The following is a 27505-nucleotide window of genomic DNA, read 5'->3' as shown; positions in this document are numbered from 1 at the left end:
TTGGTGTAATAAACCGTGTTGCTGAAAAAAAGCAAGCTCCTCATTCACAGAAATCTTAGCCCTTACCTTTCCTTTGTATTGTTAGTTTCTGCTGCTTTAGTTCCCCGTCTCTATGACAACTGTTTAAATCGGGATGGGCAACTGTCATCTGGAATATTACTGAGAGAAAAGTGTTAGTGAGCACACAGTTCCCATAGATAGAGCATTTCAATATAATCCAATTTTAATTGAGCTCCTGAGACTTTGATGTGCTGCAGAAGGTTGGGAGAGAGCTATTCCAGGGAGAAATTAAAGCAGCCCAGCAAGGCTTCGCCACTCCAGACTGTCACCATTTTAAGTAAGCATTAGCATCAGACTTAACCTGCCCCTATGGAACATCTCACTTCTTTTTTCAGCTTTTCGCTGATTTATTTTGCCATATGTAAAAGCAAAGCACTTTCATCTTTTTATGTATGTTTTTACACCCATTTGATTAGGCTTGAAAAGCTTGTACTGGACCTGAGATTCATCTTCTGCTGTCTATTGGACTTTGCTTCGGTGGTTCAGAAAAGAAAAAGAAAGTAGAGTAGGGATTAGTTTGAAATTGTCAGCCATCGTATATTAAACTTTCTTTTTAATATTACTTTGTAAAACCCTATCTTGGAGCTAAAAAGTTGAAGGAAATGTAATTTTTATTTAGCTTTGATTTACCATTGAATTTCATTTTAATGCTTAGATGCTTAGGTATTTATTAGAGGTTAGAACTTTTATTTCAAAGTGCATTAAAATATCTTTTTCCTCATCACATGAAAAATACCTTTCAGGCAAAGCTAGTTTAAAGCAGCTGAACACAGGCACATCAGTCCTTAAACAAGAAAGCATTAATCCTTTTTTTTTTTTTTTTTTTTTAATGGGAAGGAAAATAGGTATTTTTCCACGTATATCCAAAGATCTTTTAAATACTTTGAAATATAACGTTGAACATACATTAGGTATTTTACTACTAATAAAAATGACATAATTAATATTATATTATTTTAATGTGAATTAAAATGAATTAAAATTAATATTATGCTTAATATTAAATATATGCTTAATATTAATACTAAATATAATGCTTGTGATGTCAAAGAGCTTTGTTATAGGTATGGTAAACTTAAGGAAGTTATTACCTCTTTAAGACATACCTGACATTTCTGATCTATATTGGCACATTTAAAAACAGAAATTTAAAATGTATATTGAGAAATTAAATTAAAAAATGGCAATAATTAGAAATTAGTTTGATCATATGCATCATCATTGATGCACCTAGATTTACTTGTAGTTTTACTGTAATCTACAAGCTAATGAAGCTTCAGCATCAGGGCCCCTTACTCCACAGGGCCTTGTGAGAGATAAGAGTTGCCAAGAATTGTATTGTGATCTCACTTTACGCAATTGCCTTAAGAGACCTCAAGAAAAAAACAACCTACATTTCTAAGCCTCCAGTATTTGTTGTAATTATTTTCTTTCTCATTCTAAATATCCTTTCTCATTCTAAATTATTTTCTTTCTCATTCTAAATATTCTAAATATTCTCATTCGAAATATTTCTTTCTCATTCTAAATATCTAAATATTCTAAATATTCTAATTTTTATTTGTAACTTTGTATTCTCTTTTTAAAGCCACCTCGAATAATGTAAGCTTAGTCCATACTTAAATTATTTTTTAAAATTTTTATTTAATAATTTTTTGATTTAGCACCTTCCCCCTCCCTCCCATTGACGGTCATTTCCTTCCATTCTTTTTTTTTTTTATATAAACAATTTTGCAGTGAAGAATCTGGTACATACTTCTTCTTGCTTTCTTGGGCGTATATCCACAGGATAAATTCCTAGAAATGAAATTGCTGTGTCAAGGGGAATATGTATTTGAAGTTTTCGATAGGTAATGACAAAATTTTCTCGATATATGTTATATTAACCTGCACTTCCACCAGCAGTATAGTGATTGCCTGTTTTCCTTACAAGCTCAGTATTATTAAACTTTTAGATTTTTGCCAATCTTGTGGCTAAAAATAGTATCCCCATATAGTTTCAGTTCTACTCTGGGTGAGGTTAATCATGTTTTTAATCAAGAAAGAGCCATTTGTACAGTTTGTGACTTATCTGTTTTACTTTTTTTTTTTTTAATAAATTTACTTATTTATTTGTTTATTTTTGGCTGCATTGGGTCTTTGTTGCTGCGCGTGGGCTTTCTCTAGTTGCGGCGAGCGGGGGCTACTCTTCGTTGAGGTGCGCGGGCTTCTCCTTCCGGTGGCTTCTCTTGTTGCGGAGCACGGGCTCTAGGCTCACGGGCTCAGTAGTTATGGCTCGCAGGCTCTAGAGCGCAGGCCCAGCAGCTGTGGCACACGGGCTTAGTTGTTCCGCGGCATGTGGGATCTTCCCAGACCAGGGCTCAAACCCATGTCCCCTGCATTGGCAGGCGGATTCTTAACCACTGCACCACCAGGGAAGTCCAGTTTGACTTTTTTTTAAGCAAAATTTTAATGTCTATAGGAGGAGATTATTGATAAATAGTACAGTTAATCTCAGGTATCTATTTTTGTGTATTAGACATCATATAGACATATATTATGGAAATTATATACGTATAGGTATATCTCCTTTTCTCCCTACATCCCATCTAGATTATTCCTCTATGGAATGCCCCCTGCCCAAGTCATAGGGGCATTAGTCATAAGGATAAGAATCACTTTAATTTACCTACCTACCCAACAAGAATCTTTCTGCTGTGGCATAAAAAAAAAAAGTTAACTGTATGACATAACTCATAATTAGCTAAATATAGTTACACTTCATAGTACATCTCCCATGTAGAATTCTACAACACAAGAGCTACCTTCTTTATAAATTAGTTTATGTGGATGTCTCTAGTATACATTTTTATTTATTTACTAAAACATGAATATTGGAGAAACATGCAGTGGAGCTCCATGGAGCTGCCCTCACTGCTGTGTACCAGACGCTATGGCGAGCACCAGGGGAAAAACACTCAGCATTAAGACGGGGTTAAGACTGAGACCTACAAATAACCTCCATATCTGGAGAAAATAATATTATTAGGTTTTTTTTTTTTAATAAATTTATTTATTTATTTTTGGCTGCGTTGGGTCTTCGTTGCTGCACGTGGGCTTTCTCTAGTTGCGGCGAACGGGGGCTACTCTTCGTTGCGGTGCACGGGCTTCTCATTGCGGTGGCTTCTCTTGTTGCGGAGCACGGGCTCTAGGCACGCGGGCTTCAGTAGTTGTGGTGCGTGGGCTCAGTAGTTGTGGCTCACGGGCTCTAGAGCGCAGGCTCAGTAGTTGTGGCGCATGGGCTTAGTTGCTCCGCAGCACGTGGGATCTTCCCGGACCAGGACTCGAACACGTGTCCCCTGCATTGGCAGGCGGATTCTTAACCACTGCCCCACCAGGGAAGTCCCATTAGGTTTATTTATGTTATTAGTGGAGAGCAAAACTTTAATAACAAATTAGATACTTAATTTATTAATATTTTATTTACTTGTTATCGTCTCTTTAAAGTAGCCAAGTGTCGATAGGTTAACTGTTTTTGTGGATAACACATTTTCTTTGCACAAGTTCATGCTTGTGCAAAGCATGACCATCACTCACAAGTGGAGTGATGGTCATATCTGACGTCTGGACTGAACCTCTTATCTTTTTCACAACACTCATCATCTGCCAGTAACCCTAATCCCAGAATGTGGTGGAGAGTACCACTCATGTAGTCACTGGAACCAGAAGCTCTTACAACAGTTTTAATTCCTTTCATTTCTTTACCTCAACATAAAACAAAACAAAAACATTCAAGTCCTATTCATTCTGTCTCATAAATATCTTTATACTCTTTCCCTTTCTCTTCCTACCTACGGCAGCTGTCTTAGTTTAGACTTCCTTCATTTCCTACTGGCACAATGCAGATTTCCAGTTTAGCATCCTTCCAAGTCCTCCCCCTCACTGCTTCCAAAGTGGCCTTTCTAAAATGCAGATTTAATCTTATAACTACGCTCCTTTCAATGGTCTCAGTGGCATCACAGTAATCAGTAGAGCTAGAGCGAAGTTTGAAATCAATGTTTCAGTTAATCCTTTCTTCAGGGAACGCTCTGGACAGCCTCTTGCCTATAGAAAGGGGACCTCTGGTACTTATAGTGGAGATACTTGTTAAATACAGTAACCGATTTAATTTTTGTCAACATCCCAGTAAAATAGAACTATTATATCAATCAATTATAAAGACATGAATAGACAGTACAAGCTTTGTAAAAGGAGGGACCATCCTTGTCTTATTCACCAATGTTTTCCCATCACCTAGCACAATATCTGGAACCTAGTAGGCGCTAAATTTTTGTTTGGTGAACAAATGATATGCGCTGCTAACAGCCTTTGCCTGGGGAGAGGTATTTGACCGTGATACTCAGGTAAAACAGATAAATGGCAAATTCTCAGCAAAGCAGTATTTTGCTGCAAATCGACAGGTTTACGACCATGGAATATAAAGTAAACAGAAGAAAGAAAAGTAGTCTTAGGACATTACAGTGGGGTAGAAGAGTCCTTTGGGGATGCCTAACCCTGGAAATACTATTTTCATTGCCAACAAAAGTTGGGAGATCTCTAAATCTCCTTTTGCCTCCAATTACAGATATTTGTGGAAGACGTTCATGTAAAAGCAAGGGGTGTTTACCGAGCTGTTTACATTTAAACTGAGTTGCATTTTTTGAAGAGCTGTTAATTATCCTCTAATATAGAAATTTGAGAGTAGAAATAAAAATAACACAGGGAATTCAGTAGCTGAATTGTCTCTAGCTGAAGCAGTAAGATTTTTTTTTTTTAAAGATTAAACTTCAAACACAGCAGACAGAACACTGAAAGTCATCTAGGAAGTAAAATATAAGAACAAGTTCTTGCAAATGACCAGACAGTTGAACCAATGTGAACTGCAGAAGCAGGGTGTGGATCAGAGAACATGCACACTGGAAAAGGATCTGGGCTGAGGCCACAGCAGGCTCTGCTCTTGTCACTCCTGACGGCGGGTTTCACTTAAGGTCCTGGTGGGGAGGTTGTGAGTTCATTTGTTCAACACACTTATGTAGCACTACCTTTGTGCCAACCTCTCCACTCGACACTTTATATGTTATTTCATTTAATACCACAGTGGATGTGATCATTCTCGTTTCACGTAAGTGGAAACTGTGTCCCAGTTATGTTAGGGAACGGTCCCAAGTTACACAGCTCGGAAGTGGTTGAGTCAGACTTCAGTCCGTATATCATCCTCTAATGTCCAGTACGTAAAAAATGGTCCTCGTCCACCAAACTAAGTGCTAATAAAGTGCATGCTTATTGGTACATACTGGTAGTATGAAGAAATGTGTCAAGGGTAACCCTCATCCTGTGGTGAGCAGATGCACACTAAAATAAGACCCAATCTAAAGGACTTTCCAAATGCAAATTCCCTGCATGAAGATTGGGTTTCATTCTAGGGCTGCTCTTGGGGAGATAGTAATTCGAGAAGAGCTCTCGCTTTGAGAGAAAGAAAAACAGATTCTTATGAACCCCAAGGATGCACCTGTGGGTGCCCAGGAATACTCAGGTTTTCAAGTAAAAACACACTTTGAAAACTTTGAACTGGTATTGTAGGAAAATAGTCTTCGATTACTAATTTTCACTGAAAAAGAAAAGTCTTTAAAACTGGAAAAACTATTCACATTCATACTGTCTTCCTGGTTCCTGATGAGCCTGGCACCCACTTGGCAGATACTTGATAAATGGTAAATATTTTTTGAGGAAATGTTTTTTGAACAGTAAGCTTTTATTACATGGTAGGGCTTTATCAGGCAGACAAGGAGGGGAAGCTTTTCAAGAATATTTACAAAGTATGGAAATGTTTAATGCATGCATATATTTTTAAAATTTATTTATTTTATTTATTTTATTTTTGGCTGTGTTGGATCTTCGTTGCGGTGCGCGGGCTTCTCATTGCGGTGGCTTCTCTTGTTGCAGAGCACGGGCTCTAGGTGCACAGGCTTCAGTAGTTGTGGCTCGTGGGTTCTAGAGCACAGGCTCAGTAGTTGTGGCTCATGGGCTTAGTTGATCCATGGCATGTGAGATCTTCCCAGACCAGGGCTCGAACCCGTGTCCCCTGCATTGGCAGGCGGATTCTCAGCCACTCCGCCACCAGGGAAGCCCCAATGTCTGCATATTTTAAAAATTTTAATAGACTTTATTTTTTAGTTTAGTTTTAGTTTAGGTTCACAGGAACATGAGCAGATAGCACAGAAAGCTCCTATTTTGTGGGGTGTGTGGGTGTTTGTGTATTAGTCAGGCTTTTTCCTTCTTCAAATAACAGAGGCATGAAAGTTACATCAGGTAATAAGAGTTTGCATCAGAAAACTTTCAGCGGCAAGTAATAGATACCCTAACTCTAATGGCTTTATACGTATATATGTATGTATGTGTGTGTATGTGGATTTATCATAAAATAGTAAGTCCTGAATTATATTAGTCTCTTGGGTTGATTGATTCAGCTGCTTCTGGATGTTTTCAGGAACCCAGGTTCATTCCCCATCTCCACTCTGTCATCCTTGGTTTGTCCTCATTCTCACACCAATAGCAATGTGGCTTCAACACTCCTCCAAATCAACCTAAGCACAGGAATGTCTAGAGGAAAGAGGGAGCATCTCTTTCATTGCTGCCCTCTTAAGAATGGGGACACTTTTCAAACCTGATCACCTCTGGGACTGTCCATGAGGTCGGTGTGCCCTGGCTCAGAAGTGCATGGAAGAGGTCACTAACTGAACACCATCAGGGTTCTGTTAGTCAGGAAGGTGGAGGGGAGGGGAAGCCGGAGTAGATCCTGACTGGGTGAGCAGTAGTGTCTACTACAGAGTTTATGGTAGGAAAGCATAGTAAAGTACGAATGGGAAAGTCTCATCAGGCCTTCTTCAAAACTGGAATTCCATCTGAGTTCCAATGATTGAGTCTTTTAAATGTCCCTTCAACCTCAGCCACCCATTAACATTATAGTGCTGGTTACAGTCTGTCTTTGTTTATATTTTTGCTACTACAGACCAACTGACTTTAAATATACCTTAAATTTATTCATTTATTCAACAGAATGTTTATTGAGTTTCTGCGATGTGCCAGGCACTGTGCCAAGCAATACAGTAGTGAGCAGAAACAAATGGCCACAGAGTGAGGGAGATTACATTAATAAGTTACGTAGTAAATGTGCAAAATTGCGTTTGTGGTAAGTGCTGTGAAGAGACCTTCTCTCATGTGGTGCTATGAGAGTGTGTGTTAGGGCGATTTTACCTAGCGGGAGAGGTCGGTTGCGAAAATAGGAAGTCAGGAGAGCTCAAGGATGAGTAGAAGTGAAGTAGGCAGATAGGGGAGGGGAAGTATTTCCAGAGACGGAAGAATATGTGCATTGGCCCTGTGACAGAAAACAACATGGTATGGACAGAAGACTGGAGGAAGACCAGTGGGACTGGATCCAAGAGAGCAAAGTGGTCCCAGATGTGTTTGGAGCAGGAGATGGTTGCATCTACCATTAGACTCATCTCTTTATGTCTTGGCTTCTGCTTCCTCAGAATTCCTGCTGCCTTATGATTTCTGGTGACTGCCTTCTCCATCTTTTGGCTTCTTCCCACCCTCCTGCTTAAAATTTTCCCTGAATATCTCACACTGAAATCATTAAGAAAGATTATCTGATGGGGTCAGCCTGCCAGCATTCATAATAGCATGGCTGTGATGGACAGGATTCTCACCGCCACTAGTTGTGGCTACTCTGTTGATACTTAGATAACTACTTTATATGAGCTGTCCAGCCCGGTTCTGTCCACCAAGGCCAGAGTGGTGGGGTCAGGTAATCAACATGGTAAAAAGGAATTTACCAGGAGGGGACACTTTCCATGTCCTGTCCAGTACATAATAAATTGGGAATCAACTCTGGACTATCTTAATAGGATGGCTTTTAATTAATATAGACCTTGTAAATTGATAACTTTTCTGTACATGAGTATTACTAAATATAGATCAATAAAAGCATTCATAATTAATCGCTACTATTAAATGACTGCTCTGTGCTGGGCTTTGTGCTACGTATGAAAACCGCAGAGATGCATTGAAAATTCTGGCTATCAGTGGGTTCACAGGTTTGCAAGTAAACCAACCATGGTAATAATGGTTTGGTGAGTGTCAGAGTTGGGTAGAGGGTTCTCAGAGGGAGCTGCAGGCTCTTCTTGCTTAGTCATTAATAGGAGTTAATCAGAAGAACAGAATAGGGAGGGATCTGCCAGGCAGAAGAAACACCATGTGCAAGGGCACAGAAGCGTGACAGAGTAGAACATGGCACATTTGGGAGCTGAAAGTGATCAGGGTGGTTAGAACGTAAGAGCTGGGTGTAATGCACCTTGTGGTTTAATATGGGGTTTTGTACCACTAGTAGTTACCACTTCTTAAATACTTATATACCATACATATATATGCTTTTTAAACTGTATTAGGATTTTCATTGATGTGCTGGGATCCAAAAATTTTTTAAGTGTTTGAAGCTGTAATGGGTATGAGTTAAAAAGTGCACTAGTATTTGTATTGCATGCCATTTTTTTTCAGGATGATATAAATAAATGTTAACTAGAGAAAAAAGTTTCACCCTTAAATTTAAAAAAAATTCTCTCTTCATTATGCATTTCTCACTACTTTTAAATTTTTTGTTTTACATTTTCTAAAATAAAAATTGGGAAGTAAAAAAAATTTTAATATTCTAAAAGATTTCTCTCCATACGATAACTAGATCTCTAGTGAAAAGCAATTCTCCATTATGTCTGCTCTGTTAAGACTGATTTCACTATTGCAACAATAATTACTGCAACTCCCCCATCTAATCTTGTATCATTTCTTACTATATCTAAAACTTTAGTAAGAAATATTTCCCAAAACAGAAAACAATTTGTGCTGACAATTTATAGTATCTACACAATCAGACCCTATTACCAAATTGATTCAAAGAAAAACCTCTAACCCAGAAACCCAAATAACCTGATAGGATTATTTGGAGATATATAACAATTTGTCATTTTTTGTTTTAAATATATTTGTCATATTAAATATATATGTCATATTTGTTTTAAATATATATTAAAATTTGTCACTATACAGAATAATACAAGGGAAAGTGTGGAAGTGAAAGTGAGTGTTAGAAACTAGAAAATAGTTTCCTTCCAATAGTGTAGAGTTCTGCCTCCCCCATCCCTTCCCTTTGTAAAATTACAGCAGAGGGACAAATACAAGATTTCAGAGTTTGCCAAATTTGAGAAAATGAGGAAACACAGCCAAATACATAATATTTACACATGGGAACATTCACGAGCAGGACAAAAATGAAGCAACCTTGCCAATATCATTTTTTAATTTTGAGGGTTTTACTGTAATTTTGAGAGTTACATGCCTTTGAAGATGAAGTAGGCACAGAGGACTCCAGCTGCAAATCAAAGTTTGTAAGTTAAATTTTAAAATATTTTATTCCACAAAATTGATTGAGTTCCTTTCATGTGCTGATTCTATAAGGAATACAAAATGGAATCAACCTAGTCTCTACCCTCATGAACTCTACAGTTGGGAGGAGGTATGTAGTAAAATAGATCATTTTTAAAGTACTTCCCACAGTGTGAGAGATACTATTGGAGTGGTACAAATAATACTTCCTTTTTGAAAGAGTTCATGGTTTTCTACTAAGGACTATAAAATAGCATTTGCATAGATTATTGAAACAGTATTGCCCTTCTCCAGTCGAAACAGCCTCTACACTGTAGTCACAGCAGTGATTTCTAAAGTGTGAATTTAATCATCTCATGTCTTTGTTTAACATAGGGGCTCATCATTGCTCTCAGACCAAAAATCCAAACTCTTTAACTTGAATTACATGATCTAGCTCCACATCCTGGCTCCCTATCCACTTTTTATTATTTTAATGTTATTTTTCACCTCTCTCCTCTTTATAATCTATGTTCCAGACTTCCTGGACCCATTCCCCAAAGCACCATATTTACATACATTTTCCTTCTGCTTGAGACCCTCTTCCTTCCCTGCTCCCCCCCACCTTCCCCACTGTTGGTGAGTCTCCAAGAGACTGAACTCTTTGAAGTCAGGGACTCTGCCTCTCATTCGCCATCGGCTCATGGTGGTAATTCAATAAATACTTGTTAAATGAGCGTCACTAAAAAATTAATTGATAAATCATGAGGACAAGCTTGGTAGCAAGAGCTGGCCTGATTATAGGCTGTTTCTTAGATAGGAAGAAACCTTCCTAGAGTTATCATTACTAACAATGGGAGTGGTAGCTGACGTCCCAGATAGTTGGGCTTTCTAGTTAGAGGTTAGTACTGTGATTTCGGAAAACTTCTAGAATGCAAACTGCCACCAAGGAAGCAAGAGCTGTGGCTGTTGGTTTTAAAGGTCATATGCTGTGGTCCAGGTTTTCTCCTCCCTTGCTGGCAGTGTCATTAATGAAAGTTAAAACCGGAGATGCGCTGAGTGTGTGTTCATGTGTATGTCTGTACAAATACACCCAAGAAAGTAGACATTAATTAGAGTAGGAGGCTAACGTTTGTTAAGCACTTCCTGTGTGCCAGGCACTGTACTAAGCATTTTTTAAAAGAATTATTTCATTCAATTCTCACAACTACCCTGTGAGGTTAGGTGCTATCATTTCTCCCATCTTATGATATGGAAACTTAAGAATTAAAAATGAACTAACTTGCCTGAGGTCTCACAGCTAGTAAGAGAGGCAGACCCTAGGGAGGCTTTAGATCTAGGAGAGGCAGGTACATAAATTCATGAATAAGAGCAAAATGCAAAGTTGTTAAATAAAAAGCTCTCTGTAGGTGGGCTGCCTAAATTTTTCCCAATTATACGATATTTTGACCCTGCAATTTTAACCCACATAGTGATAGTGGCTGCGTTTATGAATATTTAACCTCAGAAGTATAGCAATATAGTATATATTGTTCAGTTTTCATTGAAAATGCATTTCCTGAAAACCATCATTTTGCCAGTTTAATTTCTTTTCTTTTTTTTTTAGATTTATTTATTTATTTTTGGCTGTGTCGGGTCTTCGTTGCTGTGCGCGGGCTCCTCATTACAGTGGCTTCTCTTGTCGCAGACCACGGGCTCTAGGCACGCAGGCTTCAGTAGTTGTGGCACGCAGGCTCAGTAGTTGTGGCTCGTCGGCTCCCTACTTGTGGCGCACGGGCTTAGTTGCTCCGCGGCATGTGGGATCTTCCCGGACCAGGGCTCGAACCCGTGTCCCCTGCATTGGCAGGCGGATTCTTAACCACTGCGCCACGAGGGAAGTCCCTAGCTTAATTTCTTGATCGTTTTCATTTACTTCACAGTTAAGCCATTTTCAGTTTTTTCCATTTCAATTTTATATTACATGAATTATTTATTTTCATCAGGGTTGATTATTTTCCATCTAAGTTTTAATGAAAAGCTTTGATTCAATGATCATTTTTTGGTCCATTTTAGATTTTACTGATTATAGTGCCTACCCCTGACAGTTTTATTTTGATGACTGTATTCATTATTACTTGGATAAGAGGCTAAAGTAAGACTCTTCCATCAGATATTTGAGGTTTTCTTTATTGTGCAGGGTGGGTCCATTGTAATTGTCCTCTTTTTTTCATCCACCCTGTAAAGTATTTTATACCATATTACACATGTTTAAGTTAACATTTAAATTTTTTCATAAGTTTAAAACTTTTTAAAAGATGTGGTATCCAGCACGTTCCTACACATTGATATTTTAAAATAAAATTCTTACTCACTTTTCAGATATGCCCAGTAGAATCAAATATATCCAAAAGAATAATGATTTGGTTACCATCATCATGTGTTTTAAAATGTACAAATAATCTCTTTTTTCAAATGGACATTTTATATAATTCCTCTTTCTCACTCAACAAATATTTCCATTTGATTCCCTCCCCAAAATGTATCTATTCTAAAAATATTTTATGCTTGAAAGTCTTATATTGATCATTATATTCTACCAATATGCAGAAAGCATATACTAATGAATTAAAATTTTAATATTTTTAATTCCTAAAGCCATAAAATTCAACGTGCTTAACATTTTTATTCTGGAACAAATTATTGTTACAAATATTATCAGCTTACAATCATACAACATAAATATATTGTGAGATTTGAAAAATAATTATTAAACATGAAAAGTAAAATGCTACTGGAAATTCATCTCTTAATGAGATGAATGGTTAGTATATCCACATATGAATATTATTTATTGCTAGAACAATACAGGAATCAATATTAAAGCTACTCCTAATTTTCTTTTTTTTAAATTGAAGTATAGTTGATTTACAATGTTATGGTAGTTTCAGGTAGACAACAAAGTGATTCAGTTTTATATATATATATATATATATATATATATATATATATATATATATATACATATTCTTTTGCAGATTCTTTTCCCTTATAGGTTATTACAAGATATTGAGTATCGTTCCCTATGCTATACAGTAGGTCCTTGTTGGTTATCTATTTTATATATAGTAGTGTGTAAATGTTAATCCGAAACTCCTAATTTATCCCTTTCCCCTTTGGTAACCATAAATTTGTTTTCCATGTCTGAGTCTATTTCTGTGTTGAAAATAAGTTCATTTGTATATTTTTTTTAGATTCCACATATAAGCCATATCATCTGATACTTGTTTTTCTCTGTCTGGCTTACTTCACTTAGTATGATAATCTCTAGGTCCATCTGTGTTGCTGTAAATGGCATTATTTCATTCTTTTTTATGGCTGAGTAATATTCCATTGTGTATATATACCACATCCTCTTTCTCCATTCATCTGTTGATGGACATTTAGGTTGCTTTCATGTCTTGGCTATTATAAATAGTGCTGCAATGATCATTGGGATGCATGTATCTTTTCAAGTTATAGTTTTGTCCAGATATATGCCCAGGAGCGGGATTGCTGGATCATATGGTAACTCTATTTTCAGTTTTTTAAGGAACCACCATACTGCTTTCCATAGTGGCTGCACCAATTTATATTCCCGCCAACAGTGTAGGAGGGTTCATTTTTCTCCACACCCTCTCCAGCATTTATTATTTGTAGGCTTTTTGATGATGGCCATTATGACCAGTGTGTGGTGATACCTCTTTGTAGTTTCCAACTTTATTTTTTGTAGATATATTGAAAAATCTTGTTCACAGTTTTAAATTGTAAATAAATAGAAGGATGTTGAAGTTTTATTACAGCGTATTCATATAGCTTTTTGTACCACTTCTAAGTTGTATGCTAGAAATCACCTAATGATCTATCGTGAAAAATTATTTTTAATTATCTCCCAACTGACAGCCCGATTAGATCCAACTTCAACTCTTTGAAAGTAAAGAATTAGGAAACCATTTAACTTGCAAAAAGATTTTTTTAAATCCAGTCATTAAGGGCATACAGTTTCCAGCACTTCCATCAGAATTTTGAATTGTCCGTTATTTGAGGCTCCTAGCCCCTCAACAGATTTTATACCCCAGATAATACACCATAGAGAGCCCCCCACCCTTTTTTTTTTAATTGGAGAAGGGCAGTGGGAAAAGAGAGATGGGAAAGAGAACCTGTATTTCCCTCACATGTTCATTTTCAGGCAGAGAGATTTTAAGAAGTTAAGGATCTGGAAACTTACTCTTAAGTTATGCGTACCTAACTTACTTCTTGGAGAGTTATTCATTGCCCAGTTAGAAGAGGCTAGGCCATTGTGTTGCTATTTCCTTTTTTCCATGCACTTCTAAATAATTATTTCTTATATCTTATGCTCTCCGTGCCTTTGGTGAGGAAATAGTATCACCAAGACAGGTGGTGAGAACTGGGAGTAGGGAGTTCCAAACGTCTTGCAGTTTTCGCTGCTTCCCACGTCCTCACCCCGTGTACCGTGACGGCAACTGCCCGTCAGAGATGATCTTCCACATGGTCATTTTAGAACCCAAACTTCTTCCATTTTGTGGTTCTGCTTTCCTTCTGGGCATCAGACTCCTCTTCATTCATCTGGCCAAAGGGAAAAGAGCAGGGATGATCATTTATGAATGCAAACCTCAAATTACTCTTGAACTATTCCATCCTGAATATATTTGTCCCATCCAGAATCATTGATAATTTGTACAGAATTATAAAAGTAATGGGGGTTACAGCTTTCCATTGCACTAACAGCCCTTTAATTAAACTGTTCAAGCTGCAAGTGTCTGTTGGATATCATGGCCTCATGAACACTGAACAGGGCATGTCTCTCCACCCCTTCACATCATTTTCATCAATTCTTAACAGAAAATATAACTTGAAGCAAAATTTAGTTTTTTTCATATCCAAATACTTGTTCTAATATATGCATCAGATGATTTGAGATCAGCAAAGCTCTCACTAAACAAGTACTTTTTAGGTCACACAATATTAGCTGCCTTTAAAAGAAAAAAAATGAAACTGATTTGACAGCCATACCCATGTTTCTGACAAATATGCATGTCTGATACACATGAGTGCACAGCAACCCTATTTTTCTTCAACACAATCATGAAATAATATGTGTTAAGCACACATTCGGGCGAAGTGGTTTACAAGGGGTCTCTATTACATTTGTTTTATATTATGTCCTGTGTGCTTCAGTTCATAAGTGAGTGGGACAGACCTCAGGGTATAAAGCCGGCATGATCTCTCTCTCCCTTCACTTCTTTTGGATATTAAGCCCTTAGCTCAAAACAGTTCAGTGGTCGCTTAAGAAAATCACAAAAGTTGCATAAAATTTATGATCAAGATGCTTTAATTTTCTTATTTATGACCTATATGATGTAATAAAAGTTATCTTTATTCAATTTTCATAAAATGAAACTGAATAGGCTAGTTAGCATTTGTTGATTGATTTCATAGTATATTAAATAATTCGGAGAGGCCAGCAAGCACAAACCAGATGATATGGGAAGGTCGACTTAAGAAAGAAAACAAAACCACAAACCTCAAGTATAAATGAAAGTACTTATATGGTTTAGAAAAATATCTTGGACTATAATGAAAAAGTAACTTAAAGAGTTATTATAGAAGGTCCTGAAACTTACAGAACACTATGTAACTAGTAGAGGTATAAATAAAATACAGGCAATTTTATGGTATCAGGTCATATTTCAGATCTATGCTTGATGCCCAGATTTTTATATAAACATGCCATAAACTCAGTATTTAGTCAGCTATAAATGATATTCCTTTGCACTTTTGAAGCATATACAAACTGATTAAACTCCTCATCACTTGCCCGAAGCAGCGTCCTAACCGATCACTCTGCCTCCAATCTAACAGCTTTCTACTTTAGCCTCCACGAGCCACCAAGTGTGTGTAGGTGAGCTCTCTCTTGGTTACCCTCTCGTTGCATACGAGCAGAGGAGAGGAAAGGGGACTTGCGGTATAGTCCCAGGCGGTCATGGCAATCACAAAATTTATTTGAATGCTAGTGGTTCATCTTAACCATTCATCATGTTTTTACATTTTATTTTCCATCCTATCTATATTAATTTCACTACAAAAAAAGTCTAATTACTTATCAGAAATAAAGTTGTTGCTCAAGAGGGGTGTCAGATGATATTCTGTGACACACCTCAGTATACATTTTTCTTAAGTGCGAGGCATAAGTCTATGAACTAAAACACCTTAGCCCAACCCTCTAGCGTGAAGGAATCCTTTTTATGGGGACAGGGTCTTCCAAGATGGGGTATAACCCAGTCTAGAGTTCCTTGTGGGTGCAGATTAAACTACTAGAAAAGAGAAACCAGTTATTCTATTTAGATCACTTTGTTTAGATCTTGATTAAATCTATAGACAGAAGAGACCTCTGATGGGCTCCACCATTAGGATAATAAACACGAGAAGTCTGAGGCGAAACTGGAAAGCTTTTTCCAGTTCAGCAAAGGAGTCAGAGATGCACGTACTTTGTAAGATCTCTTTGTAACCTTCCCCATATGTATTATCGCTGTCCGTTTCTCTTGCTGATCTATTCAACAAACAAATGTATATGGAGCACATCTGTGCCAGGCACTGCTTTAAGCTCTGTGTATTGAGCAGTAAATAAGATAGATGAGGGCCTTGTTCTCATGGAACTTTCACGTCACAGGGAGGGGACTGACAAACAAAAAAATAAATAAGTGCCAGGCGCAGAATTCAAACAAAGTGATGTCAGAGAAGAGATATTGGAGGTTAGTACATGATAACTCTAAGTTGGATGCCAGCCAAAGATTTTTTAATAAAAAAATTTTAGGAGAGTTTCATTCCATAATCAATCTTGAAGGAAACAAGAAGAGAAAGTAGGAGGTGGCTTGCTGTAAAAAAAAAAAACGAAGACTCTAGGCTCTGTTGGGTTTCCTGGCAGGGAATTATGAACATCTCAGAGCATTGTCTTTAAAGGATTTCAAAAGCTTAACTATAACATGGGTGACTGTAAAGTAAGATTTTCTTTCCCTCGGCCCCTCTGGTAAGGACTGTACCGCTCGTTCAGATGATGCTGCCCTGTTCAAAATAGCTTGGACCTTTGGGTCTATCTTTTGGAATTTGCCTCCTGAGCTGTTTATTGGCCGCTAGCAAAATAATTTTCTTTCAATTTTGTTCTGTCTCCTTTTACTCTTTGCCTCCAGGCTTTACTGAGTTCCTCTGATTATCTCAGTTTCCTTTTTTCTTGCTGCTGAGGGTCCCTGAGGACTGTTGTGGTCCCAACCTGGAGCTGTGAAAGCGGTGGTAGGAGAACTGATTGAGTTCCTGTATCAGTTTGGATCCAGTCAAGAGAAAGAAGCCACATAGCAATTTAAACAGGGAAAGTGTTATAATTTATAAAAACAGAAATAATTATAAAGTATAACAGGATATTGGAGAAACAGGGAGTGGTTAGTAAGAAATAAAAAGAACTCTAAAAAATATAGGAAACAGCATATATGAGGAGCAGCCACTGTCTTTTGAGCTGACACTGAACCCAAGAAGAGGCCTCCTGGCCTTGTTAGAGAGGACATGGCTATAGTTCCCTTCATGGTACAGAAGTCACTCTGGTGCCCTGCTGAGGGAGCTCGCTGGAGCTCTGCCTTTTGGAACTTTCCCGAAAACCACCCTCTAGGGAGTTGGTGAATCTGTGTATGGGAGGGTTCTCACCAGAGCACTCTGTTACAAAACTGTCTGTGGCAGGGGGTCCTGGAGAGAACTGCTAGTCACTGGCTGCTGTCAGCCATCACACACTGCAGGAGCCGGGCACTGGAGAAGCCCACGCTCTGCAGGGACCTGCTAGGTGAGCACGCAGAACCAGGAAAAAAAACCCCTTTCTTCTGCATCATCTCTTCAGAGTCCTTTCCTGATAGACCTCGACATGGTGTCGGCTAGCAAAGGAAAAATAAAGGGCACAGGTTCACTTTCCCAAGATAAACAATGAAGGGTGAATTTGGAGCTGGGAAGCAATAATTTGATAACTGGCACAGTTGGTAAGACAGTTTTGCATGGGGCACTTAAGGAGTCAAACCAACTTCTATGTGTTTGAGAGCCACCTGCCTGCTAGAAGTAAAATAAACTGATAACATGCTTAATGGAAGGGAATACTTGGTCAAATGTTCACTACATCATGGTTCCCAAAGAGAAAGATAACAATTTTAGTGTGTGTATATATGTGTTTATATATATACCCACACACTAATATATATCTCTCTATATATATTATATACAGCCTAATATGCATATTATATATAAATATTATACATATTTTATATATAATATAATATATAAAATATTATATATAATATACATTATATATATATATATGTATATAAAATCTCCATCCATCCTCCTGGCATACCAGATTTAGTATAAGGGTGCCAACACAGCTTTCATGGGAAGATCTCTCCTTTTTTCTGAGATTATGCTCATTTTACTCTTTGGGTTTTCAAATGGCCTTTATATATATATATTAGTGAAATAATGGTCATAGTGAAAGATCGTTTTTGTTGGTGTGGCTGTTCTGTCTTAAAATTATTCCTACCTGACAAAATAAGAGTTATCAATCCTGTATTAGTACTCTTTCCATTTAAAAAAAATTATGCTAGTCTATGAAATTCAAATCTGGAAACTGTTGCACCCAGGTAAGCATGTATTAATATAAATTGTGGCAAGTCACTGTAATCCTTCTGTGAAATGTATAAAGAGAAGTTTTACATGTAGAAACTGAAAAACAGTTGTCACTTTATGCTCAACAGAAAGGACATATAAACAGAACTTCAACAATAGCTAGGCCATGCACTTTACTTTCATTGTCTCCACTTAAATTAACCAGTAATGAGTATTATTATCACTGTTTTTCAGGTGACAAAAATCAGGTAGAGTTAAATAATTTTTCCAAGTTCCTGTAGCTAGTAAATAGCAGAGCCACGTTTTAAATAAGACTGTGACTGGCTCCAAAATGTTTCATGATTTAAATAGATGTCTCACTGCCTCCAAAAACCTTCCAGTGTGTAGAGGAAGACAAAAACTGGATTAAGGAGCTAGAAAATGGAATTTTCAAAAAATAAAAAGACGAATAGATAACATAATATAATTATAATATAATTATATAATGTATAATATACACACAGAGATATATAATTCCTAGAGAAAGGAAATGTGAAAAAGGACTTCATAACTTGTTCTCAAACCTTAAGGAATATCATGTATGTAAAACTCAGTAACTAGTTTCTGCTTTCACCAAAGCAAATATAAGTGTAGTAGATTATACAGGGTACACCAGTGCAAGTAGAGAATGTGTTTATGTATTGTTAAAATACATTGGTGTATCAGGAAGGAAAGTGTTGCAGATTTGATTGCAGTGGGTTAATCAAATATGGATTTATCTGTATCATGGAAGAAGAAGTCCAGATATGGATAGTTGCTGAGACTGTTTCAGTAACTTAATATTAGCGCCAACCTTGCTGGGATTCCCTTGGCCTTCCTCTAAAGGCTACACAATTGCTGCTATAGTTTCTGCCATTATATCTCCATTCAAGCAAGGAAGAGAAAGGAGTGTGCCAGCTACATATGACTCATTTTATCAGCTTTTCTGAAACATCCCCAAATGACTGGTTTTGTTCTCATTAGCCAGTTCTGGGTCAAATGTCCTTGCCCCTAGATGCAAGGGAATTTGGAAAAAGCAAAGAATAACTTTTTCATGATTGGCTTAGACCATGGATCAGACAAACTCTGACCTCAGGAACAAATTCAGGCCATTGTTATAAATAAAGTCATGCCCATTTATTTGCACATTGGCTGTGACTGCTTTCACACCACAGTGGCAAAGGTGAATAGTTGTGAGGAGGACAGATGGCCTGCAAGGCCTAAAATTTTTTACTATTTGGCCTTTTACCAAAAATGTTCATTGACCCCTGGCTTAGATCAGTCATGGCCCCTTGCCTGGGGTTGACCACATGGACACTTTGGGGCTAAGTGGGCTTTCGTTAAGCAAGGAAGAGGGAGGAAAAGTGACATTAGAAAAGAACCAAAAGTGTATGTCAGGCCACGTGGTCCAACCAATCATATACAAGACCACAAAAGCATAACACGTTTTCTATTTTAAGTCACAGGGTCACCTTGAACATATAACTTTTCTGTCCCTTCATTTCTTCATGAGCCAACTAAAAATTTAGAAAGGTAGAAATTTCGCAAATATACAGAATCAAATGTTTGACAATATTGTGATATATCATGAATTCAGGAAGATAATCCCTAATTTACTGAGTTTTATACAGCACTAAGGTATTGTCACACTGAGTCTTAGACACGTATTTAACTGACGCTTCCCTTTAAACTATTTATTTTAGGTTCTTGCATACACTGAGGGACTTCATGGAAAATGGATGTTCAGCGAGATACGAGCTGTATTTTCAAGACGTTATCTTCTACAAAACACTGCTTTGGAAGTATTTATGGCAAACCGAAGTAAGTCCCCTTAAATATTTTGAAAGAAAATGTGCTCGTATTTGGATGTTATTCATTTACATGGTGTGATACTGACTTGATTTTTTTTTCTGTTTTATTTCTTTCTTTGATATGCCCTCGCTAAAATAAAAATACAAAAAGAATTAATTTGCTTGAAAACATTAATCCTAGATTTCTCATGGATAAAGTTACACAGAAATCTGATTTTCCATGAAGATTCATTACCTTTACCAATAAATCATGAAGGGCACTTGAAAATGATTTCTGAAATTGATGGTTAGCTCTCCTGTGGTTTTCTAAATCATGTTTTTTCTTCTTACCACAGCCTCAGTTATGTTTAATTTCCCTGATCAAGCAACAGTAAAAAAAGTCGTCTATAGCTTGCCTCGGGTTGGAGTAGGGACCAGCTATGGTTTGCCGCAAGCCAGGTAATTGTATCATATTACACATTATCTACGGTTTGTTAACATATTTCAATCTCAATACGATGGAAATCTAAATAAGTTTATACCATTATAATTATTTTGAAAATCAAGGAATTGTCTTCCTCTGCAGGTCATTTGTAGGGAAAGAGGTTATGAAAACAGCTATTTTAAGAATGACAGAATAGGGCATAATTTTATTTAACACATATATAAATGAGGAAGTAAAAAAGTTGATTGCATATTATAGCTGGCACATAATTAAGACATTTTTGCTGAAGATCTCACAAAAGACACACCAAAAGCCTCATAATGTTTGTGATTAATTGTTGTGTAATAGCATACAAATTGTTTTTATAAATGCTATGTATAAATGCTTCTTCATTAAAGTAATAAAACTCTCAGAGTTTATTGAGATTAATAGTCATTAATTATGATGTGATTTTAATCATTTCTTAAATCTTTCATCTTGGTATTTTAAAAGCATTATTTTGAAATCTTATTTTATTGAAAAATACTATTCTAAGTAGAAAACATAGTCAGTAATTATGTTTATCACTAATATCAGTTAGTTGGTTTTTGGCTCCAAGTGACTGAATACCTAACTAAAAGTGGCTTAAGCAATAAGTTTTGCTTCGGGGGGGTTGTTTTATGAAAGATCTGGAGTTAAGAAGGAGTTGCTAGTATTGGCTCAGAGGTTCAGTGATGTCAGGACTCTCAGTTGGCCTCATATTCACAAAATAACCACCAGTGCTCCAGACACCACATCTTCACACAACTGCATTCAAGTAGGAAAAAGACACAAAGGATTTCTCCTTGAAGTTCTGTGTTTTAGGACGGAGTATATTTAGAAGCCTTTAGCAATTTTTATCTCAGGTCCCTTTGGCCAGAATGGGGTCACCTTCCTGCCCCTAAAACAATCACTGAATGCTGAACACGAAGCCAAACTATCCCCTAGAATTCAAGGAAAAATATATCTCAACTCCCTGCCACTTCCTACCTGAAAAAAATACATTTTCTATGTTGGCTTTGGACAGACAAGCAACAGTGTCTTCCACATAGATCATTAAGTCCCTGGGAATTGTTGCAGAGCACTGCATGCATGGAAAGGAAAACTAATCTTTGTCTATCTTCTCTTAAACAGGCTACAGACATGTAAAAGACAGGGACTGTGTCTTATTTATCTTTTAATCTACAATACTTAGCACACTGCCTAATTGCAAAGGTGCTTTTTAAGTGCTACTCAACTGGAGTTACCCTGCATTACAAAGTTATCTATTCTTGTATTAAGTTTACAGTGTAAGACCAATTCACTGACATGTATGCACATGCCCAGGATATTTGCTAGTTGAATGACAATATTAAATTAAGACATTAGTAGATAATGAAGTACTTATATAAAATACAGGTCAAAAGAAAAATGCATTTAATCTATCAAAAAAAGAAAATGAAGTTAGTTTTGCAAGACTTGTTATTGAATCTAAGCTGACTCATAGTAATCACTACTTCCTTTCCCAAGTACTTACAAATTGTTTAATCATCAATTCAAGAATTTTTCCAGGAATTGACATTAAGAACTCACAAATAGGCCTAACTTTTTCCTTTTAAAAAATAATCATCTGCCTCCTGGCGTACTTCTCAATGATCATGATTCTTCAAAGATTACCAATAGAGTTTTCTAATTTCCTTTAGTACTGTTAGACTTGTCCAGACCTGAATTCATTAAAAACAACTAGAAGCTCTTGTACTATATTCCTTACCTTTTATGAGCATTATTTTCCTTTTAACCACATTTGGTCTCTCTTTGATTTTTGGAAGATCATTCTTCTTGATAGAAAAACTGGAAACAAAATAGATGTTTAGTAAGTTTGGAAATTCTTTCTTAAAACACTCTTTTGTTGTCCCCTTGGCTTTCCCCCCAAAGGCTCAACTCATTATTAGTTTCCTAATAAAATACTTGCAAATTCAGTTTTGTATACTTGCTGTGATATATAGACTTAGAAGTAGCAGATGGGGGTAAGAGGAACACTGAATCTAGGCTTAGACCTGATACTACTGGCAGTGATAGAGCCTGATACTTAGTAGGAGCTCAATACATATATGTTGAAAGAATGAATAACATTAGGCAAGGGGAATGACACTTTCATCTGCTATAAAATGGGAACAGTATCTCTGCAAAGAGATGTTTTACGAATGTCTTGAGATCATAAAATGAAGGCACTTTGTGAACAGTGAACACACATACACACTATACACATACATGCATGCATACACAGATATGGATAGGTAGGTAGGTGAGGAAGTAGGTAGGTAGGTGGGTAGGTAAATAGACATAGACACATACTTGTATAAATATATGTGTGTGTGATATGTAAGATCCTGTTACACTTAGAGAATTGTCAAAGGGAAGGGATGATGTCTGGCTCCTACAAGTAGAAGCCTTCCCAGCTGAGAGTATCTTGGTAAAATCACCAAGGGATCCATTCTTTGCTTTGTTTTTTTTGACATTGGGTTTTGTCAGTTTAAAGCAGAATTTATCAAACTCTAGGGAACTTCCTCTAAGCTAAGCCCATAGGAGACTGCTTTAGAAACAAACAAAAATGATCAAACTCAAAAGCAGGTATACTGCCAGAAAATTGACTTCACATATCATTTAGGCCGCTTTTTGGGCAAGCCCACCGAAGAGATCACATTCCAAAAATTTAGAACAGAAGGAATATTTCCACTAAGCTAGCATAGCCTAATGAATGCCCCTTTAATTTATATCCATGGGTCTCATTTGCTGAGCATTCCCCATGTGCCAGGGACTATACTTTGTGTTTTAGTTTATAAGCATTATTTCCTTTAATTATTTTTTATTTGTTTGTTTTGGGCTTATAAACAACAGATATTTATTTCTGGCAATTCTGGAGGCTAGAAAGTCCAAGATCAAGGCACCAGTAGATTTGGTGTCTGGTGAGATCCCAACTCCAGATTCATAGATGGTCATCTTCTCGATGTGTCCTCACATCGCAGAGGGGCCCTCAGCCCTTAATTCTTAAAACAACCATGTTCTTAATGTGGATTCTTAATGGTATTCATATCCCATTTTACAGATAGGAAATTTTTGGTTTAGATAAGTTACTTATCTTGCCCAAGATCATAGCCCACTCTCTTAATTTCTATTTTGTGTCTTCTATCAAAGTGATCCACATTGGTCAAAAGAACAATACCTTTACCCCTGCGTAACAAAAGAAAAATACTGACAAAAAACTTGCCCATTTTCTAGACTCCATACTGATTGCCATTATTTGGTTAATGTATTTTCTATTCAGACAGTCATTACAATCAATAAATTTTGGATTTAGTTAGATTCTTTACTTACTAAGAATATACCTGGTTGCATACATAGGGTTAATGATTTTAAATGGTCACCATTTGTTATGGTACTTAATATTTTTTTCCACAGGGCAATTTTATCTTCTTCTTATCCCCCAGTTCTAAAAGCATTTTACTGTAGCCCAAATATGTACCAACTATCCTCATTCTAGTATCTAAATTTTTATAGGATATTTTGAATAGCCCTATTGATTTACTGTTTCCCATTTTGCTTCTCCTTATGATTGAATTATTTAATTTTTTTTTGAATTTCATCTCTCTTTAGCCATTTTTTAATTTTAGGATAGATGTCCAATAATTCAAGTCTTTTGGTATACACTTATTGAGACCCTACTATATAGGTCAAGCATTGCTAGATGCTAAGGACATAACAGTATGTAAAACAGTTCCTGCTCTCAGTGAGTTTATAGTAGAAAAGAGAGAGCAGTAAACAGGAAAAGCTGATCCTTTCCCTGAACTTGCTAATAGTAATCTGATTTTCTAAATTCATTTCGTTTGCCCATATTTTTCTTCACCACTGCATACTCTAAGAATGACATGATAACTTTCTCCCATGATTCCTCCTATTTCCCCTTATCGGGATTTGTTTGGTCTTGGTTTTTGAGTGTTTTTGGTGCGCAGAATTATTTCCAGATCAGCAATTTTCTTCTTAAATTGTCTAGGTTTAAAATGTCAACAAATAAATTTACAACTTTATTATATACATTGCTTTTAGCAGACGAAGCATGCTGCAGGTAAGGATTTTAGTCAGATTAGCAAGAATATGATTATGATAGTAATCCAACAAAAGTTGGACTGAGCACATAATTATAATAGTAGCAAATAAAAATTGGGTAAACATAGTTTATTCTTTGATAATTCAGAAAATATTTTAGCATGTTGCCATGACAAAGTCAGAATCAAGGCAAAAGTTTATAACATAAATAGTTGTATGAATGAGAGTGTATCTGGAAAATTTTGAAAAGTGGTGCCAGTATGGATCAAAATCTGGAAGCCCTTTAAGTAGCCCTGTGAAAATCATATTACCAATTAATTGAAAAGTATGCTGGATTATAGAATTGAAGTATGGAATATATATACCCTTTACTATTGCAATGAAGTGAATCATTAGACTTACATAGTTCTTTTGGAGTCAGTAGGATCTATTATCTCAAATATATGTAACTAGGAAAGTTCTTCAAAAATGTTAATATGTGACCAGGCTGCTACAACATATTACGTTAATATTTTAAACATTGAGTTACACATAATTATTTTTTAAATTCTTAATTCAGATTTGAATTTGAGATAACAAGTTTCTTCCCATTCTTCCTTCCTCCCTCCTTTACCTCAGCTAACATATATCTTAGCTCCTGCCATGGCTATTAAGATCCCATGTGAATAGAAACATATGATAATAATACATGGGTGACAAAAATAGTCTTAGGTCCACAGTTCCCAAAATAAGCACCACGGAGCCCTGAGATGTCACAGTGCACTCTCAGGGCTACTGCAGGGCATTTTATATTTTTTAGGGAAACACAACATCTATCAGATTCTGCAGAAACTCTTAGCATGAGTTAGTTCTAAGTTTCAACATTTGATAGGACTGCATTCTTGCATTCTTTTTGATGCCATCTTAGCTTTGTGAAACTAGTTTATAGGGGTTGCTCTGGTAATAAAAAAAAAAAAAGTGCTGCATGAAAATTCATGTGGAACAGGCATTGTAGGTGGTGGTGTCAGATATGATTCCAAGGTTTAAGTTGCACAGTGACCAACAGGTGTGCAGTACATTCCTTTAGTTAAGTAATTGTGGTTAGTTAAGAATGAAATAAAATATTATTTTTCTTTCAATTTTTGAGTATTATATTCTCAAACAGCTACTAAGTTGTTAAGGCTCAAGTATTCAGTTATTTAGACCTAACTACGTAATAAACAGAACCGTTAGGTGTCTCTCTTGGGCTAGGGGCACCATGAAAAAATTCCTGAGACCCTGAAGGTGGTATAAATACAAAAAGTTTGGGAACTTCTATTTTAAGTGGTGAACGTTTTAGAAAATCAGTTAGCCTTATCATACTTCTACAAATACAGCCAGCTTTCATTATTTTTTATAGGAACACATTGTACCTTCAAAGGTTCATAATTTACACAAATTATCCTGATTTACTCCCTTACGATATTCCTATGTCCCTTATGAATTCGTACATTTTCAAAGTTCCCAGTCGTTTGTTTCTGACCTCATAGGGGGATGGGTGTTGTGTGGTTAGAGGCTGTGCATGTGTGCACACCCTGCGCAGAGGCAGGCGTGGAAAGTTCAGTGGCAGCATTAGTATATAAGGGTTAAGTCAAATGCGTTTAAGCTGCTGACTGTCTACCTAGCTTTATAGTATGGAGTAGGTTTGCTGTAGTGTTCAAAAGCTACTTTGACTTATTTTGAGCATAGTTTCACCTTTTTTTGTTATTGACTTATAAAATACCCACTTGGAGCCATATTATACAAATAGGTGCTTTCATATTGGGTTATCCTTAGTAAATAAATATATCTTCTCTATAACAGATTTTTCAAATTTTGCTAATATCTACAGCTAAAATATATTTTGTAATGTATCTCAGAAGGATAAACCATAAATTGAATAATATCAAATCAATACATTAGTTATTACTGGACTTTTAAAAGTCATGAGTTAAAAGAGACTGTTATGATTTGCTTAATTGCTAGGAGGATATCACTAGCCACTCCTCGACAGCTTTATAAATCTTCCAACATGACTCAGCGTTGGCAAAGAAGGGAAATTTCAAACTTCGAATATTTGATGTTTCTTAATACTATAGCAGGTAAGACATCTGATTCTTTAATCTCATAATATGTTTATGTTCATCAAAAATCTTTGGTAATGTGACTTGATGGAATGCATTGTTCGCCTTAGAATTCAAATACAGCATTAGAATAAATATTGAAGCACTCACGTTAAATTGCTATCAGAAACTATACAAGCTAGTACCAAGGTTTAGATGCATTTATTGTTGAAGAGGCTTTTTCTTGCTCTCCTTCTGCCATTTCCTTTGCTGACAGCTTTGTCTGACGGTTTATTAGAGTCAACAAACCATTGCCAGAGAGTGTCTGGAAATAATAATGGGAAAATGTAATTTCACTACTTTGTCATTCTCAGCAGTAGCAGCTAGACAGGAGAATAACAACAGGATTCCGCCTAGTACAGATGTCACCTGGATTATGGCATGATTGGGTTACAGCATTTTTTTTTTCTTAAAATCTTCAAATGAAAATATAAAATCAGATTACATTTCTAAATGATGAGTAACTGCCATCAACCTCGGCGGTACCATGCTTGTAAATTAAGAGAAGGCAGTGGCTTTGTTTTTCTGCTAAATCAGTGGTTGTCAGTGGCTGAACCTGTCTATGAGATTTAAGTACCTCTTTCTTTTTTACTAAATTAATCTCCAAAGCCCTTATTCATGTTGAATTACAAAGAGTTTACTTCTGTAAATCAGGCTCTACAAAAACTTTTTACAATAGGATGAATTTAAAACTACATAAATGCATATGCTTACCTATGATCATTGTTCTTTTATGAATGAATGCTCAGAACTATGAATTGAGAGCCCTATTCTCTGAATCATTGCTTAAAAGGATAACTGTAATATTCCTCTTTTTAATCTATCATATGTGTGAATATGGATACTAT

The 27505-nt window shown here is 36.5% G+C and overlaps 1 protein-coding gene across 8 annotated transcripts in view; it reads left to right on the top strand.

The window, feature by feature from the left end:
* NBEA (neurobeachin) overlaps positions 1-27505 on the top strand; it is a 629474-nt gene that overhangs the window by 487278 nt on the left and 114691 nt on the right. For all 8 annotated transcript variants that reach the window (XM_061171071.1, XM_061171076.1, XM_061171075.1 and 5 more), the window contains 3 exons: positions 19905-20022; positions 20348-20450; positions 26521-26636. In XM_061171071.1, coding sequence (XP_061027054.1) covers positions 19905-20022; positions 20348-20450; positions 26521-26636 — 337 coding nt within the window. The remainder of the gene's footprint in view (positions 1-19904; positions 20023-20347; positions 20451-26520; positions 26637-27505) is intronic.

This window comes from Eubalaena glacialis, chromosome 16 (genome assembly GCF_028564815.1).
Source record: "Eubalaena glacialis isolate mEubGla1 chromosome 16, mEubGla1.1.hap2.+ XY, whole genome shotgun sequence".
NCBI classification, from domain to species: domain Eukaryota; kingdom Metazoa; phylum Chordata; class Mammalia; order Artiodactyla; family Balaenidae; genus Eubalaena; species Eubalaena glacialis.
Note: the sequence above shows the minus strand (reverse complement) of the source record. Positions and strands in the feature narration are given on the sequence as shown.